Source organism: Elephantulus edwardii, unplaced genomic scaffold (assembly GCF_000299155.1).
Source record: "Elephantulus edwardii isolate Elephantulus edwardi_28Jun2011 unplaced genomic scaffold, EleEdw1.0 scaffold00075, whole genome shotgun sequence".
Lineage (NCBI taxonomy): Eukaryota > Metazoa > Chordata > Mammalia > Macroscelidea > Macroscelididae > Elephantulus > Elephantulus edwardii.
In genome coordinates, this window is record NW_006399825.1 from 8,064,012 (window position 1) to 8,081,472 (window position 17,461).

Below are 17,461 nucleotides of genomic sequence, written 5' to 3' on the forward strand. Positions count from 1 at the left end.
CGCTGCCGCCCGCGCTGCACCACAGGCCAGAGACAGACAGGGCTGGGAAGAGCCGGAGGCTGAGGCGGAGGAGGAGGCGGAGGAGGAGGCGGCGGCGGGGGCGGGGCGACTCCGGTGACCGGGAGCGCCGCAGACTGGCAGCTGCGGCGACTCCCCACTTTGTGTCTGGTCTGTTCGGAGCCACTGGAAGTGCTTCCCGGAGGGGCGCTGGGTGTCTCGCCGCCTCTCTACTCAACCCTCCTCCCCAGCCACCTACATCCGCCCTCCCGCCGCCCCCCGCCCTCGGCCCGCGACGCCGGAGCTCCGCCTGGAGCCCAGAGCTTGCGGGAGAACGAGGCGGCGGCGGCGGCGGTGGCGGCTTCTTTAGGTTCCCCAGAACCATTGAGGGGAGAAGACGAGGCTTTCCTGCTGGAATCTACCTCAGGCACGATCGAACGGCAGGAATAAACGAGAGGAGGAGAGGGGCGCACTTCAGAAGGCGCAGCCCGCGGGGCACCTCCCCTCCGCCCTGTCTGGGAGCGCTCCCGGCCCCGCCGACCCCTCCCCTCCCCCGCTTCTCGTCGCCCCTCGGCCCTCCGGCCGGACCCTCGCAGTTCTGTTCCGCGGAGGCGTGAAGGCTGTGGACTTGTCCATGGAGGCAGGCACCTTTCCCCATCCAGCCGCGGAAGAGGATTTGTTGTTGTCGACGTCGGAGTGAAGGGAGCACCGAAGCGAAACTTGAAAAGGAATCCTGCCGCCTCGGAGCTGCGGGCGATGCGAGTCGCGCCGCCGGGCGCCGTCGCCGCCCGCCCGGCTTCGCCCTTCGCGGCGCTGGAGAACTTGTTCTGATCCTCGGCGCCCCGCTCCCCGCCCCCCACCGCTCCGCACCCTGGATATGTTTTCGCCGAGACCTGGCTCTTTTTTTGATATTGTGAAACTACGAGGGGAATAACTGCGGGGCTTTCTGCGTGCCTCCCTGCTTCCCCGCCCCCCGGACATGCCTCCAGTGCGCGGGGCCCTGGCACCCCGTCCTAGGCGAGCCAGTCCCCCCGGCCACGAGGGAGGGAAATGAAGGGAATTTCTGCAGCGGCATGAACGCTCTGCAGCTCGGTCTTCTCATCTGCCATTTGTCCTTTCAAACTGCATTGTAATACGGGCAGGAGAAGTCAGACCCGAGAGGAGAGCAGCCTCCCGGCCCCGTTTCTCCGTCCGAATTTACTTTCCACGTTTCTTTTCTTCGCGTTCCTGCTGCTCGGCCGGCCCCGGGATGAGTCGCCCGCAGCGGCGGCCTCGGCAGGTGCCCTCGCTGCTGTGGGCCATCCTGCTGGTCAGCACTGCGGCCGGTGAGTAGCCCCCCGCCAGCTGGGGGGTGGGTGGGCGCCGAGGCCGGGCCCGCGCTGGCCGCTCGCGGGGCGTCGTCTCGGACCCCGGACCTGCGCGTTTCCCAGTGCCTCCCGCGGAAGCAGCTCATAATAATGTTTCGGTGTAGTTTCCTCTCCCCACTCCCACATTCCCCACCCCTCCCCCAAGAGGGAAAAAAAGGCACTGGGTGTGGTATCTTGACATTTTTAGCTGTGAGGTAATGCAGAGATTAAAAATAATATTTTAATCACTGGTGAACAGGGCCTATTAGGAGATATTTGGATACGGAACTGCAGATTTTGTATATACATCTCCATCTGCCTATGTAGGTGATACAAAGATGTGGATCTGGTGATTTACAGTAGAAAGAGCAACTATAGGCTACACTGGAGTCTTCTTTTTCCATTTAGTGCACTGTTGGGGAATCCATGTTACTTTCATTATTTAAAAATGTTACAGAACGAATAGAAAAAAAGTGGAGGAAGCCAGAGCTGCGATACATGGTATACTGTAGATTGACACATTGTATGATACTGTTGACTTGTTTTTGATATGGGTAGTGGTGTTCTGTGGCCAAGTGCTTTAGTGATTGTATCTCCATCTTGTCTGACTGGACCTATGTGTTTTACATGCTTTGGAATTATTATCGGGCACAGAAATGTCTGTGCATTCGGCACACAAGTATTCCTGGCATCTGTTGGCTTTCCTGTCATTGAGACAACTTTGACCTGACATCAGCCTTCTAGGATATTTGAGTCCTGAAAGTTCTTTGACATTTTGCAGAAGGGACATGGTAGCCATTCTTTCCTTTGGTTATTTTCTTTTTAGTTGTTAAGCCCTTTAGAAAAAAAGCCTTCATGTTACATTTGTAGTTAATAAAATTCTTCAGTTTGCTTTATGAAGGCCAAATAGACTGCATTTAAAAGTGAGTGAAAATGCTAACAGTTTTCTTGTTACTTTTCTCTTGTAAGTGCAATTTTTTTACACTAATTTACGAATTCTATTTACACTGACTTATATACATTCCAAACAGACCTAGTTGTTTTGTGCTAATACAGATCTCAGATGACCATGTGAAGTGCAATTTTTCACATTTAGTTTGTCATTAGACATAGAGGTTACTTATTTTAATTTTAAAAGTCTATACAGGGAAATACACAATTTGAAGTTAATATATTTCGTTAAAAACAATTAAAATTTAAGAATTCGAAGTTTTGAGATGGATGTATTATTATTCTTAACATCCCACTTTCTTTTGAGATAAAAAGACCTGGTTTCTCTTATTTATATTGTTAGCTATTTCATTTCTTTAGCTGTAAGACATGCGATTCATATAAAATAAAGAATATGAGAAGTTAAGAGCAAGCCATTCTGTTAGCATAATTCTCAGCACATGGGGATTTAAAAAATTTTCTTTATCATTTTTATCTTTTTTTTTCCTGCTGTAGATTATCATTTACAATGACACACTGATCATTTTGCTGTCAGAACAGGTAAAATGACTAAAACCACTGATGAAAAAATAAATTTCTCTTTGATAAGTGAAATATTCTTATAATTGTGACCTTTAAGAAGGGCTGGATTAAAAATAATCACTGGTAAAAAGTTATTTTACACTTCTTTTTGATTTAGTATTGCTTATCTCCAGATGCCAAAATATGTAGAATTGTATTTCAGAGCTATATTATTAACAACTAGTATTTGTTGAGCACTTGCTATACACCAGTAGCTATTTTAATAGCTTCACATACATTTTCTCATTTGATCGTCTGCCACTTTCTCCCTTTCATAGAAAGAGTGAAGTACAGAGAATTTAAGTTACCATGCAGTAAGTTGTTGAGCCAGGATTTTAGCCTACTTTTTTCTTTTTTAGAGTTATGATCCTATGAGTTACAAATAGGGTAAAAATTCCAGTTCAGCATCCATGTTTCAGTGAATGCATAGAGTGACAGTGTGATGTGTTTTTAAAGAGGTTGATGCAGTAGTTCCAGTAGAAAATTGAGTTGGTGTAGGGTATACTGTTGACTTTAATTTAAAGATTAAAGTTCACTTGATCCAAGCCATGCTATTTTCAATTGCTTCTTATGCACTGAAAGTTAAACATGAATAAGGATGACAGAAAAAGAATGAATGCCTTTGAACTGTGGTGTTGGAGAAGAGTACAGAATATTCCATGAACTATCACAAGAATAAGTCTATTTTGAAGGAAGAACAGCCAAGTTGGGTGTTCCCTCAGAGGTAAGGATAGTGAAACTCCATCTTACATACTTTGGACATGTTACCAGAAGAGACCAGTCCCTGGAAAAAGACATCATACTGGGAAAGTGAGAGATCAGAAAAAAGAGAGCAAGACTCCCCAGGAGGTAGATTGACACAGTGACTGTTAACTGCTCTGGCGTTCTAGGATAGTTAGGACAGGTTAAGGTTCAGATCTGTTGTTCAGTATGAGTCATAGAGTCACTTTGAGTTCCAGATTATTCCTGGGCACCTAACATCATACCATTGTATGTTGTACAGACTACATAAAGACGAGGCTGTGCACCCACTATGAAAGGCAGTATGGACTTTCTCAAAAAGTTGGAAATAGAAATATCATCTGACCAGCAATTCCATTACTGGGAATATACCCTTAAGAAACTAGAACTGCCACCTAAGCAGATAATGCACACCCATGTTTATTGCGGCTTTGTTCCCAAAGCAAAGAGTTGGAGACAACCCAAGTGCACATCACCAAATGAATGGCTAGAGAAGCTTTGGTATATTCACACAATGGAATATTATGCAGCACTGAAAAACAAAGAATTAATGAAATATTATGCAAAATGGGTGACCCTGGTGGACATTATGCTGAGTGAAATAGCTCAGTCACAAAAGGACAAATACTGCATAGTGCCACGTAAAGCAGATAGACATTGGGGGGAAACTAAGAGGGGTTAAATAATGCATACTGCATTGAAATAGATGAGGGAGAGAACTGTTTTGGAGGAATATATGATTAGGTATTATTGTCATGTCAAGAGTCCAGAATGAAAGCTACATAGTGGAGTGGACTGGCTGGGGGGCTGGGGTGGAATTGTATAACAATGAAAGGTTTTTTTTTATCTTTTCAAAGAGAAAAGCGAACTGAAGGGGAGGGATGGGCAGGGAGGAAAGTGAGCAACAATGAATCAATGGAAATATAAAGTCTCAGTAAACTTTTCATTAAAAAAAAGACGAGGATGACTGTAGTCTTCAGTGGTGACTGTAGTCTTTAGCAGTGACTATAGTCTTTAGTCTCTAGTGAGTTCTGCTGCTAACCGAATGTGCATCTCTGATGCTTTGAATCCACTAGCAGCTCCACTGGGGAAAGATGGCCAGTCTCCTCCCATTGCAGTTTACAGCTTTGGGAAACTGATAGAGGGTTGTTATGAGTGAGACTTTATAACGGTTATGATAACATTGCTATTCTTGTCACCTTATTAACCAGAAACATCTAGAAGTAAGATATGCTCCATATCTGCTCCAACTGATATGCTTAATCAGGGAACAAAAAGGAGGAGTACAGGATATTGGAAAGAAATGGGAATAAATTACAAAATTAAAGGAAAACTTAAAACTAAAATAAGAAAGGTAAAACCAGGGCAACTCTGGGAACCTCAACTGTAGGATCTGCAGATCTTCTTTTGAGCTTGTTGCCAGCAAGACAGACTATAAAGCATAGTTTTGACAGTGTTGGGGAGTCACCTCTGAGTAATAAGGACTCACTCAAATGAAAAACTGGGTAGTCAAGCTACACTGCTCAACATTTTCTGTGGCACCAAATGTGTTTTCTGTATACTCTGTAATGGTAGAAAGAGTAGGCATGATTTTTATAGCATCTGAGTAAAAACATCTTTGTAATGTCAGGCCAGCCCTGCTCCTTTCCCCTTTGAACTTTTGGTTTATTATAGCCTGCATCCTTAACTACCATGCTAATGTTAACAATACTAATTGTGAACATGGGATAGAAAGTACCTTTACTAGACGAGCCTTCAAGAAGAAGCAGGGACATTTTGACAGGATCTTGACACAGCACTGATTATGTGAATGTGATGCATCTGAATGTATAAACTTTGTTTTGCTCAGCATTGGGGTGGCCAGTGCAGCTTCATGAAATTTAAGATGATTGGACAGAGCCTATGTGGATTTGGGGTACATAGATGTAGTGATGTAACCAGACAGGTGCAAATAGTTCTGCTGAACAGGGGAAAAAAATACTAGAAGACTTGATGCCACATCCATCTTTAGGGGCATGGAAAAATCTCTTTTTAAATTCCTTGTTATCATTTTATCTATGTCTTTAATTAAAATTATATGCCAAATTTAGAATTTATAGAAGATAAGATATGCTTATTTGTCTTACAAATGAATTATTAATTTTCATAAAATACAGTGCAGGTATTACTTGAGGGTCAGCTTCTGTATTCTATTTAAAATAATTTGACTAATGTCAACTTGCCTGCTTCTCTTCAGGAAAACATGCATCGTCTAAAGTGGGATTCATTTAGTTAGTGTCCTTGAGCAATTAGTGAAAATTGTTGAGAAAGTTGAGATTTAGTAACATTTAGTAATTTGGATAAACATGGGCGCTTTGAAACAGGCTTTCTTGGTAGTAGTTCTGAGTCTTGCCATCTTGACATAGTAAATATGCTATGGGACTTATGATTTTTAAAAACCTATAAAAAAAGCTCTAAGAAAATAATAAACAACTCAGGCAAGTTTGAAAACCACTGGTTTATAGAATTAGTTCTGATTGTTTGAATTTCTTAAATTTGATGATTCAGGCAGCTTTTGCTGCATAGTTGGCAACCACAAATCTTAGTGGCATACAGCAGTAAATATACGTAATTCTGCATCATGTGTCTCTTTCCGAGACCCTGGCTAGAGGGAAGGGGAGTATTTATTTGGGAAAAGCTTGTCTTATGGCAGTGGCACACAAGGATGAGGGCAAGCTCAACTCAGCTAGCACAGTTAGAAATTTAACTTTTTTCTAACATCTCATTGGACAAAGAAGTCATATGGCCAAGTCCAAATACATGGAGTAGTGAAGTTCATTTTGCTCTTAAAGAGGATGGCAGTGTGGTGAAGTAATATTACTTCAGGAAAAATAAGAATTGTGATCTTTGATTTGCCATGTATGATCAAAAAGAAACTCATAAGGTGTACTGTTCTTAGTATTTGAAAGAGATTTTTGTTAGGGCTCTGTGTAAAAATCAACATCAACTTTGGTATATGAAAGTTGCCCCTGACTTGTGGGATATTGTGGTGATTATAGATGTCTGAAATGAGGGAAGAGAGATATTTAACTACACAAGGATAATACCTTTTCTTCATTAAAGACTAACTTTTTAACATAAAATAACCTGTAATTGATAAATTTTAATTATAACATGATATAAAATAACTATAAATCAGTTAATACCATTTATTTTGATACTTACTCTTGTATTAGAGCTCTGGTGGTTTGTTGGTTAGAATTGTGCTGCCTATGGAAAGACAAATTGGATTAGGAAAATCAGCTGTCAGAGATCTCTCCAGAATGCTGAAGTGCAAAGATGTCAGTCCAGAGACTAAGATGTGCTGGATCCATGGTCTTTGCAGTCACTTGCTGTGCATCAGAGAGCTGGCCAGTGAATAAGCATGACAGAAGAAGAATAATTGATGTCTTTGAGTTATGGTGCTGGAGAAGAGTACTGACCATACGATAGACTGCCAAGAAAACAAATAGTTCTGTTCTTGAGAGGGTGAAACCAAATTGCTCTCTGGAGGCAAGGAATTTGAAGCTCTGTTTCACATACTTTAGCCATGTTACCAGGAGGGACCAGTCCTTGGAAAAAGACATCATTCTTGGAAGAGTGGAGGGACAATGCAGGAGAGAAAGACCCTGGATGAGATAGATGGGTTGATGCAGTGACTGGGGTAATAAGGGTAGGTTGTAGGAGACAGTGAGATTAGATCAGGATAGGACAGGGTTCAGAGGTATAGTACATAGGGTTGCTATGCATCACAGGTGACTCAGTGACACTTAACAACAACACAAATGTAAAAGTAAGCTCCCAGAACTCTCTTTTTAAAGAATTGAATAGCAATAAGTACACATTAGAAAAAAACATACTCCATGTTCTATGAACAGTAACTTCATTGAAACAGTGCATTCTATGAATGGTACGTTCTAGGAGTTTCATTGCCTGAAGAACTGCAGGGATTTCTTACTCTTTATTTTTTCTCTCATTGCCGTCTAGTGGGAACCAACACATAACTGGTCTACTAGCAGATTTTTGGAGGCTGTCCATTGCCCAGGGTGAGATTATCCATCTTTCTACTGAGGAGCCAGTGGTGGATTTGAACGACCAGAAAAATGATGCCTTTGGGTTAGCAGTGTAACACCCTCTGGACTATGTCAACAGAGCTCCGGTACTCTTTTCTAGTGAAGTGATGTATCATTTAAATCAGAGCCATGTGATAATTTAGCATCCCTTTGTATCCAGGCACAATGAGATATATTGCTGAAGGTAGTAGATGTGACTAAGCAGAAGTCAACTCATTTCCATTGAGTTGGAACTGACTGAGCGAGTTGGAACTGACTGAGCGAGTTGGAACTGACTGAGCTGACCCTCCAGAGAATTTTCAGGAGCCTGTAAATTGCACTGGAGGAGATTGTTCATCTTTGTCCTTCTGGGCGTCTGGTGGGTTCAAACTGCCAGACAGGTGCTGCCTTTGGGTTTGCAGCCCAACTCCCTACGAACTGTGCCACCAGAGGGGAGGGAAGCACAAGGAAAAAGAGTAAATCACCTATTTTCCAATATGTTGAAATGTGAAACATAAAACTGCTGCAAGATCACCTAAAGAAAATGTCATCTTTTGAGGTAATTGTCAGAGGTAATGGTGGATGGCCATATAATTTTTGGGATATCATTTATCAGTAATGACCATATGAATTTTTTTATCATGGGATCCACATTTAAATAAGGTGAAGATCTACTACTTGTAGTCTTTTGCTGATTTATTTTCAATCTTATTTTTACATATGCAGCACTTGTTTGCATTAATAAATCTTTAGTTCTGATAGATAGGGCTATATTTGAAATATTCTTTCATATTAGCTTTTTACCAACATACATTTTAGTTTTATTTAAGTTTATCTGGAGTATTGAATATTTGTCAGTTTGTGAGGAAATATATATCATAAATATGAAAAATGAGTATTTTTCTCTCCATCAGTGTATGTTGTTATGTGATTAGATATTGTTATGTCAGTTCCAACTCACAGTGACCCTTTGCATGTAGAATGAAACCCCACCTACTCCATCTTGTTGAAATGATAATGATTTCTCTCTTTTGTGGAGCTATATTTTAAATGAGTCTTCTTCCTATTCCGATGCCACATTCTTCTTCACATAGTCTGTTATGTGCCATTGCGTCACTTGGAACTCATAACGACCCCATGTACGATAGCCCTGAAACCTTCTCTATCCTGTGCCAACTTTGCTGTTTCTGACACACCTACCCTTATTACCCCAGTCACTGAATCAATCCATCTCATCCAGGGTCTTCCTCTCTTTCTCTGTCCCTCCACCTTTCCAGGCATGATGTCCCTCTACAAGAATTGGTCCCTCCTTACAACACGCCTTAGCATCTCAAATTATTTGCTCGGTACCCAGATTGAATAGACATAGTAAAAGAATACAATCCTGATGTATACCTTCCCTGATTTTAAACCTTGCAGTTAGTGTATACATAATACCACAGCAAATGAAAGATACAGTAAAAATACTTTTCACATTTACCTTATTGACCAATCAAATAAAAGTCCTATGTCAACATTTTAAAATGTTTGTTACAGTAAGGTAAATGAGAACAAAATAAGTTTAGTACTTTAAAAATACTAATTTAGTACAATGTGTTAAGCAAAATAAGTTTAATATGTTGTTTATTACAATGAAGTAAACAAAGTAAGTTTGTTATTTTTATAATGTCAACTTGGTTGCGTGAACACTTTTAATTAACTTATTCACATATGTAAAGCCCTTTTAGAATACTTTTAAATCATAGGAACCTCATCCAGTTTTTAATTCTTGAATTTTATGGATTTTTTTTTGTGAGAAAAATTTATATTTAGAATTAGCCTGCTGGACTCAGTTTAGATGATGCCAATTTTGTTGGCAACATCCAAAGCATCATAATCAGGAGCAAGTCGAACATAGGCCTCCTTCTCTCCATCAGGCCTAATCAAAGTGTTGACCTTAGCCACATCAATGTCATAGAGCTTCTTTACAGCTTGTTTAATTTGGTGCTTATTGGCCTTGACATCCATAATGAATGCAAGTGTGTTGTTATCTTCTATCTTCTTCATAGCTGACTCAGTGGTCAGGGGAAATTTGATGATGGCATAGTGGTCAAACTTGTTTCTCCTGGGGGCGCTCTTCCGGGGGTATTTGGGCTGCCTTCGGAGTCTCAGCGTCTTAGGTCGATGGAAGGTGGGTGACCTGCGGATCTTCTTATTTTTTTGGCTGTGGATGCCCTTCAGGACTGCCTTCTTGGCCTTTAATGCCTTTGCTTTGGCTTCAGTTTTGGGAGGGGCAGAGGCTTCCTTCTTGGCTTTCGGCACCATCTTTGTAGAAAGGGCAAATTTTATGGTTTTTAAATAATCATCTCTTTTTAAAAACACTTATTTTTGATGAAAATATATACAACAAAACACAATCTCATTCAACAATTTCTACACATAAGATGTGACAGTCTGTGGAGCAAGATAGTTCTGCTTTGTTTTGTAGGATCATTGTGTTCAGTATATTCCTCATATTGTGTCAACATTATTTCTGTTTTGGTGGTTTTATTACCATTGACTTATTTTCACTGCATACATCTCTCAAATTTCTCATCTATTCACTAGATTAGCTGTTGTCTTAGTCTAATGTGGATTTTTTTTCTTTTAAGAATGCAGCACTCATGGGTGACATTCTTTACTTTTTGAGCTAATCTGCTATCTGTGTAAAGGTGTCTAGGGGAGTTTTATGCTCCTCACTAATTATATTTATATATTCTCTTTTTGACAGAGATCAATGTGATACCATTTAATCCATTGATTAAATGCACTCCGACTTGAGGGCATCAGAATCAACTGGAGGGCTTGCTGAAACAGGTTGCTAAGTCCTAGCCCTAGAACTTCTGATTCTGTAGGTTTAGGTATTGTAGTTACAGATTTGGGTGCTAACGGTTGTAATTCACACCCATTAGCCACTCCATGGGAGAGAAAGATGTGATAGTCTGTGGAGCAGGGTAGTTCTGTAGAGTGGTTGTGAATTGGAATCTACTGGATAGCAGTGAGTTTCATTACGCTAGATCTGGGGTAGAGTTAAAAAAAAATGTACATTTCTAACAAATTCCCGAGTGATACTAATGGTGTTGGTTTGGTTACACTTTGAGAACGACTGCCATAATAAACATCTTTTGAATTTTGTTGGTTGAGCGAACACACATCGGTCTTGGATGCTATTCTTGGAAACATTTCCCATAACTCTGGAGAATTTTAAGATCTTTGAAAAGTATGGGCTTATTTGGTAAGGTCAGTGGTTCTTCAGAGGTGGTCTCTGGACCATAAGCATCAGTGTTATCTTAGAACTTTGTTCAAATTGCAAATTACCATGCTCTACCTTAGACATTAAAGTAATTGTAAACTGTATGTGATGTAAGATTTGCCATTTTAACCATTTTTGAGAATACAGTTTATTGGCATGAATTGTATTTAGTATGTTCAGTCATCACTACTATTTCTAAAACTTAGTACCTCAAGTGGAAACTCTAACTATTAAACTCCTCCTTCTCCCCTCCCTCCAACCTGGCAACTTCTAAGCTTTGTTCTGCCTCTGTGAATTTTCCTTTATTATATATTTGGAGTTATACAATATATGTCCTCTTTTGGCTGTTGTATTTCAGTTTCATAATATTCTTGAGGATCATCCAAATTATTAGCATGTATTAGTACTTAATTATTTTTCTTAATGATTGGATAATATTTCATTGTTTAGTTTACTCATTCATCTGTTGATAAATGCTTTCCATGTTACAAATTTTTTAATAAAAAAACTGAGTATTAGGAAATTTAGTAATATGTGATTTGATAAGCACTGTGGGTGATTCTATATACGGTCAAGTTTGAAAAGCCTTAATACAGTGTAGAGCCTCCATTCTTGATTATTTTGTTATGTACCATGGAGTCTGAATTCACTACTAACTGACCCTCTAGCCAATGTTAGAGGCTGTAAATCATACAGGAGGAGATTGCCCATCTTTCTTCTGCATTCTTAGAGTTATATATCTGACTCATCTGGGGGATTTTTTACCACGAAGATGTGTCTGGCCTAACTTTTACTCCAGAAGAATAAAATGATTCATTAGATCTTGTGAGGTTGGAACACAAGAATATTAAAAAAAATTCCCCAAGTGATTCTACAGGGTAACAAGTTTAGTTATTAACTACTTGTTTAGTGTCTTAACATCTGTTTGTAGGTTTTGGAATGCTGTAATAGTTCAGTAAGTATTATGGATTCCACTTAAATTAATTTCCATTTGAAATTACTATTTTTCTTTATGCGAATTATCTTTTTTAAAAAAATTTTTTTTAATTTTTGTGTATATACCGTCAAATCAGATCTGACTGGTACAGGAGGATATTGCCCCTGCTTCTGCAGCAGAGCATCTGGTGGATTTGAACCGTGTGCCTCTGGGATTGCAGTGCGGCTTCTTTTCACTAGGCCACCAGAGTTCCCTTGCGAATCATCTTTCATATATAAAAGAGACAAAGTGTGTATAGGAGGTTAAAAGAAGAGAACATCATTTGAGGTATATGTTTTTTTCTTTATGGGAATATTGGAATTTGTAATTATTTATAGGAAGCAAGGTATTCCTAAACTACTTTAAAAGTTTTACACAATGAGAATGCGAGGTAAATGAAGTGTTAAGTGGAAAACATATTTGCTTTGTAAACTTTCACTCAAATCATAATAAAACGTTAGGAAATAAAATGTTACTTGAACCAGAATGACTTTGCAGCATGTATTAATCATGTTTGAATTCTAATCAGAAATACATTTTTTTAAAAATTGGTTTAAAAACTATTGGTTTATTCGTATGGAACTTGGAAGTTAAGAGACATGGTTAAGAGGGGGATTTTTCCCCGTAGGCTTTTTGAACCCTTTGAATTTCAAAGCATGTCTTAAAATAGACATTAATTAAAACAAAATTTTAAATACATTTTTCTTATGTCATGAACCATATTGTTGTTATTAGTTGCTATTAATTCTGACTCATGGTGACTCCATATGTGTAGAGTAAAAATCCATAGCATTTTCAAAGCGTGAAGCAGATTGTTAGACTGTTTTCTGGTGCATTTCTGAGTCGATGTAAACTTTCAACCTTTTGTCTTGTAGTTGAACACTTCATTGATACTACCCAGGGACCCCTTTTAAAAAACATGCAAGTAGAGGGGTGAGGATTGGTGGGGAGGGGAATCATAGGGCTGCATAATTTGATGGGTACAGGGAGGTGTAGGTTAAGAAAAAGAGAAAGATCTGGTATGAAAAACAATGTATATGAACTTTGCAAGTAAACCAGTATAAAATAAAAATTTTATATTTAAGAAATCACAAAGTAAAAAATCTTATTCAAAAATGCAAGAGGAAAAAAAGTAATTTTTAAGTGGAGAAATCTGGCACATAGATGTTGCTATGTGTCATCTACTTGGAACAGACTCATAGCTCAGTGGGTTTTCAGAGGCAGTAAATCTAATGGGAGGAGATTGTCTATTCATTCCCACAGAGCAATTGGTGAATTTGAACTGCCTGCCTTTGGGATTGCAGCACAGCTTCTTATTACTAAGCCTCCAGAGCTCCCAAAATAGATATTGGCCAAGTAATCAAGGTTAGCATCATTAATGAAGTCATGTTGATAAGTATATATTATTAATGTAATGTGAGAGCATGGCAGTTTACCTCTGTAGTTTTCATACCTCAGACTCACAGTTGGGGTCTAATCTTTAGAAAAATATTAGATAATCTCAAATTGAAAGTTGTTCCACACGATACCTGACTTTATTATTGTTATGTGTTGTCAAGATGACTATAGTTGACTGTAGTAGCTATAGTCATATGTTCATAATGACCTTATGAACAACACATCAGAACTTAAGACTCTTCCTGTATTATCCTAACAATTACCTACATGCTCGAGTTCATTGTTATAGTCACTGTCAATCCATCTTATTGAAAGTCTTCCACTCTTGATGCAAGTATTCCTCAAAACTGTCAAGTCATCAGAAACAAGGAAAATCTGAGAAACTGCCACAGTGCAGTGGTGCCTAAAGTGCTGTGGTGATAACTATAAGGTCGTATTTTAGAAAAGAAAAAGGACATTAATTAAAAACTGTTATAGTGGTTGTTAGGTGCCATCAAGTTGACTCATTGTGACTCTGTGATCTGAACCTTGCCTTTTCCTGTGCTGTTCTCATGATCTCTGTTGTTACAGGTGCTTTGTCAACCCATCACCTTGAAGATCTTCCTTTCTTTCATTGAGTCTCTGTCTTTCCCAGAATAATGTCTTTTTCCAAGGACTGGTCCTTCCTGATAAAATGCCCGAAGTATGTTAGATGAAGTTTTGCCATCCTTGCTTCTGAGGAACATTCTAGTTGCATTTCTTCCAAGATAGATTTGCTTATTCTTTGGACAGTCAATGGAATATTCAGTACTCTTTTCTGACATTAGAGTTCAAATACCTAGATGATTCTTCTGTCATCTTTATTCATTGTCTAACTTTCAGATGCATAGGAAGCAGTGAAAATACTGCGGTTTATATCAGGTATACACCTTAGTCTTTAAATGGATATCTTCTCTCTTTAGCACTTTGCAGAGGTCTTTAACAACAGATTTTTCTGATGCAACATATCTTGATTTCCTGGATGTTGTTGTTGTATACTGTCAAGTTAGTATCAACTGATAGCTGACCCTCCAGTAGGTTTTCAGACCCTTCAGTATTGGAAATCCAGATGAGCCATGACCATGAACTTAATATCCATCCCAAAAGCAGCCGATTCATATCCACCAGCTGCTCTGTGGGAGAAAGATAGGCATTCTCCTCCTATGGAGCTTAAGTCTCTGATAAACCGCTGGAGGATCAGCTGTGAGTCAGCATGACTGACTGGCAATGAATTGTTACCTCCCTGGATACACATGTGTATGTATGGGCAAGGAAGCTCTGGTGGCATAGTCCATAGGTAATTGTACTGCTGACCCAAAGGTGCTAACTGAGTTATCTAGAGCTGCACTGCTAACATTTTGGCGGATTGAGTCCACCAGCAACTCCATGGGAGAAAATGAGCATTCTCCTCATGCAGTTTGTAGCTTTAGAAACCTAATGGAGGTCTGGTATAAGTCAGTTCCAACTTAGTGATAATGAGTGAGTGATGATGTACGTACGTGTATATGTGTGTGTAACTTTGAAGCTGTCTTCCCCTGGTGACATATTGTACTTACAACTACATGTACTATGCTATCTATCCTCTGAGAAGACTGAGTAGTGCTATTATTATTTTTATTCCGTAAATAAGTAAATAGTATGTGGAACCCCTGGGATTCAACCTCATGCCTCTATGCCTCACAAACAGTCCATATAATATTAACTATTTTAGCTTGAAGGTATTAAATATTGTCACTGTTTTAGGTATCTGAAAAATCTTCTTGATAATTTAATCATTCATGATTAATTACTCACTCTGAACTATATCTTAGTTATAGTTTCTTGTTTTTCTGCAAATGGCATTTTAGGTATAGTTTCTTGTTTTTCTGCAAGTGTTTTAGACTTCGGTTTTGTGTGTAACATTCAAATGTTGGTGGATAATAAAAATTTTCATTGAAGATGAGAAGATTTGATTTTCGACAAGAGCACCAATTAGATCAGAAGAAAGATGATGTCATATTTGGTTGCAGGTAAATTTTAATGTTTCCATCTGTTGTTAGTGACAAGAACCCCTGGGGGCCAGTTTAGTGTGAAGAATAATTTTTAATATGTAGTTACTACACAGAGGACCATATTGTGGTGGTAAAAATGGCAAGAAAGAAAATAGTCAAATGATATCAAGAGATTAACACATTCATGCTACTTACTGTACAGAGTTTTTCATGAGTGGTAACTTTTTTGGGACACTTAATTATTTTTCCCCCCAATTTGGATAAGTCAGTGTGTTAACCTGATGAATTGCTATCAAGAATATTTATTGATAAATTCTTGTTAGCCTTTTGCTCTAACTTTTCATTTATCCAGCTCTTCTTCTGGTATCATTTTATCCATTTAGTTATGTTTATGAGAAATTCCATTTTAATAGGCTTTACTGTTCTCCCTTTTTAAAAAGCAGCACAGAAGTTTTATGTTTGTGTTTCTGAATTGTGTTGTGCCAGTTGATGTAGATGTTCCATGAGTCTCTGTTCATTTGCCCTTGAACCTAAGAATTTTGTCCTGTATATATTGTTAGGTTGTGTTTAAGAAATTTCCTTAATGATGTTCCTTGTATTTTCTGTTGATCTGTATTAATGTCTGCCTATATCTGCAGACATAGAGTCTTACTTAAATTTTCCAGTTCCTAAGAATCACAGTTGTTTAGGTTTCTAGCATATAAAAGCTGTTGTTGTATACCATAGAGTTGGAACTGGTCCATAGCTGACCCTCCGACAGGTTTGCCCCCCCCCCTTGTTGTGTACCATCAAATCTGATGAGATTGGCCCTCCTTCATGGAGCATCTGGTGAATTCGAACAGCGTGCTTTCAGGATTGCAGTGCAACTTCTTGCCACTAGGCCACCAGAATTCCCTTCCGGCAGGTTTTCAGAGGCAGTAATCACACTGGAGGAGATTGCCCATCCTTTTCTGGTGGAGCACCTGCTGGATTTGAATTGTTTGTCTTCAGAATGCAGTACAGCTTTTTACAACTGGGCCACCTGAGCTCCCTTACGAAAACTGTAGGAGTATCAAATAGGTAGATAATGGATATCAATGATTTTAACTTACTGTATTCAGAATCATTTTCAGCTAGAACCTATTTTCTGCAGTCCATGTATGAAAATACATTGACTATAATGCCTGCCCATGTCATTCTAGTTGCACATTTTAGTAATCCTGTCTTAAAAATTGTGATGCAGGTTTGGAAGGGATGTTGGTAGAAAACTGTGAGGGGACAAAGTAAGAAGAATGCAGGGTGAAAAGAGAAAAGGATTTTTTTTTCTCATACTAACCATTACTCTCTACACTCACTTCCCAGACTGATCTGGTCTTACAAGTTTTGCTTTTGATCTTTGTGTAGTGTGGGCTCCAAAGAAGCATATGAAGCATATAGTTCTTTTATTTTTGAAAGCTCTTTTTCAAGTTTTTATTTTTTCTTTTTTAAGCTCTAGGATGTTTGAGAGTTCACACATTTTTTAAATGGTAGCTTTGATAGTAGAAAGTCTCAATGGTGTATAAAGCACAGAATCTGAACAGCAGAATAAATGATACTATCAGAAGGAAGTTAACAGACATCAGGAGAACTAAAATCACTGAGAATGTATTTTGTGGACCTCATTAATCATTCTGTAACTTAGATGAACTGAATTTGGGAGTCTTTTATCATTTTACATATTCAGACTACTAATTATAGAATTTCTTGTTTAGAAGATAGCATCTAGTTAAGATGTTGAGAAGTTCCTGTGAGATTTAACTGAGTCATGTCTTTAATTATCTTGAGAATTGTGTTGGAGATCCAGTGCATTTGTATAGCTAATAAATATTTCATTATTGCTTAAAGAGATCATATATGAAAGATTTATTAAAAAGACTGATGACATTTTAAAGGTAGTATTTGGGAGGATAGACAACTTGCATTGAGTTGCTCTTTTAACCCAGAGTTTATGTGTGTTTGGCAATTTGAACCCACAAGCTCTATGAGAGAAAGATGGGCAGTTTCTCACTGCCATTTACAACCTTGGCAGCCTAATGGAGGGTTGCTCTTACTCAGAACCTACTGTCTGGCAATGAGTTTTTAATGAGAAGTAAGATGCTGCAGAGTAACTGAAATAGCTACTA

General features: G+C 39.0%; 1 protein-coding gene across 1 annotated transcript in view; it reads left to right on the forward strand.

Annotated features, from left to right (window-relative positions):
- Positions 1 to 698: 698 nt before the first annotated feature.
- Positions 699 to 17,461, forward strand: part of BMPR2 (bone morphogenetic protein receptor, type II (serine/threonine kinase)) — a 199,066-nt gene continuing 182,303 nt past the window's right edge. The window contains exon 1 of the mRNA XM_006889092.1: positions 699 to 1,322. Coding sequence (XP_006889154.1) covers positions 1,247 to 1,322 — 76 coding nt within the window. The 5' untranslated portion in view covers positions 699 to 1,246. The remainder of the gene's footprint in view (positions 1,323 to 17,461) is intronic.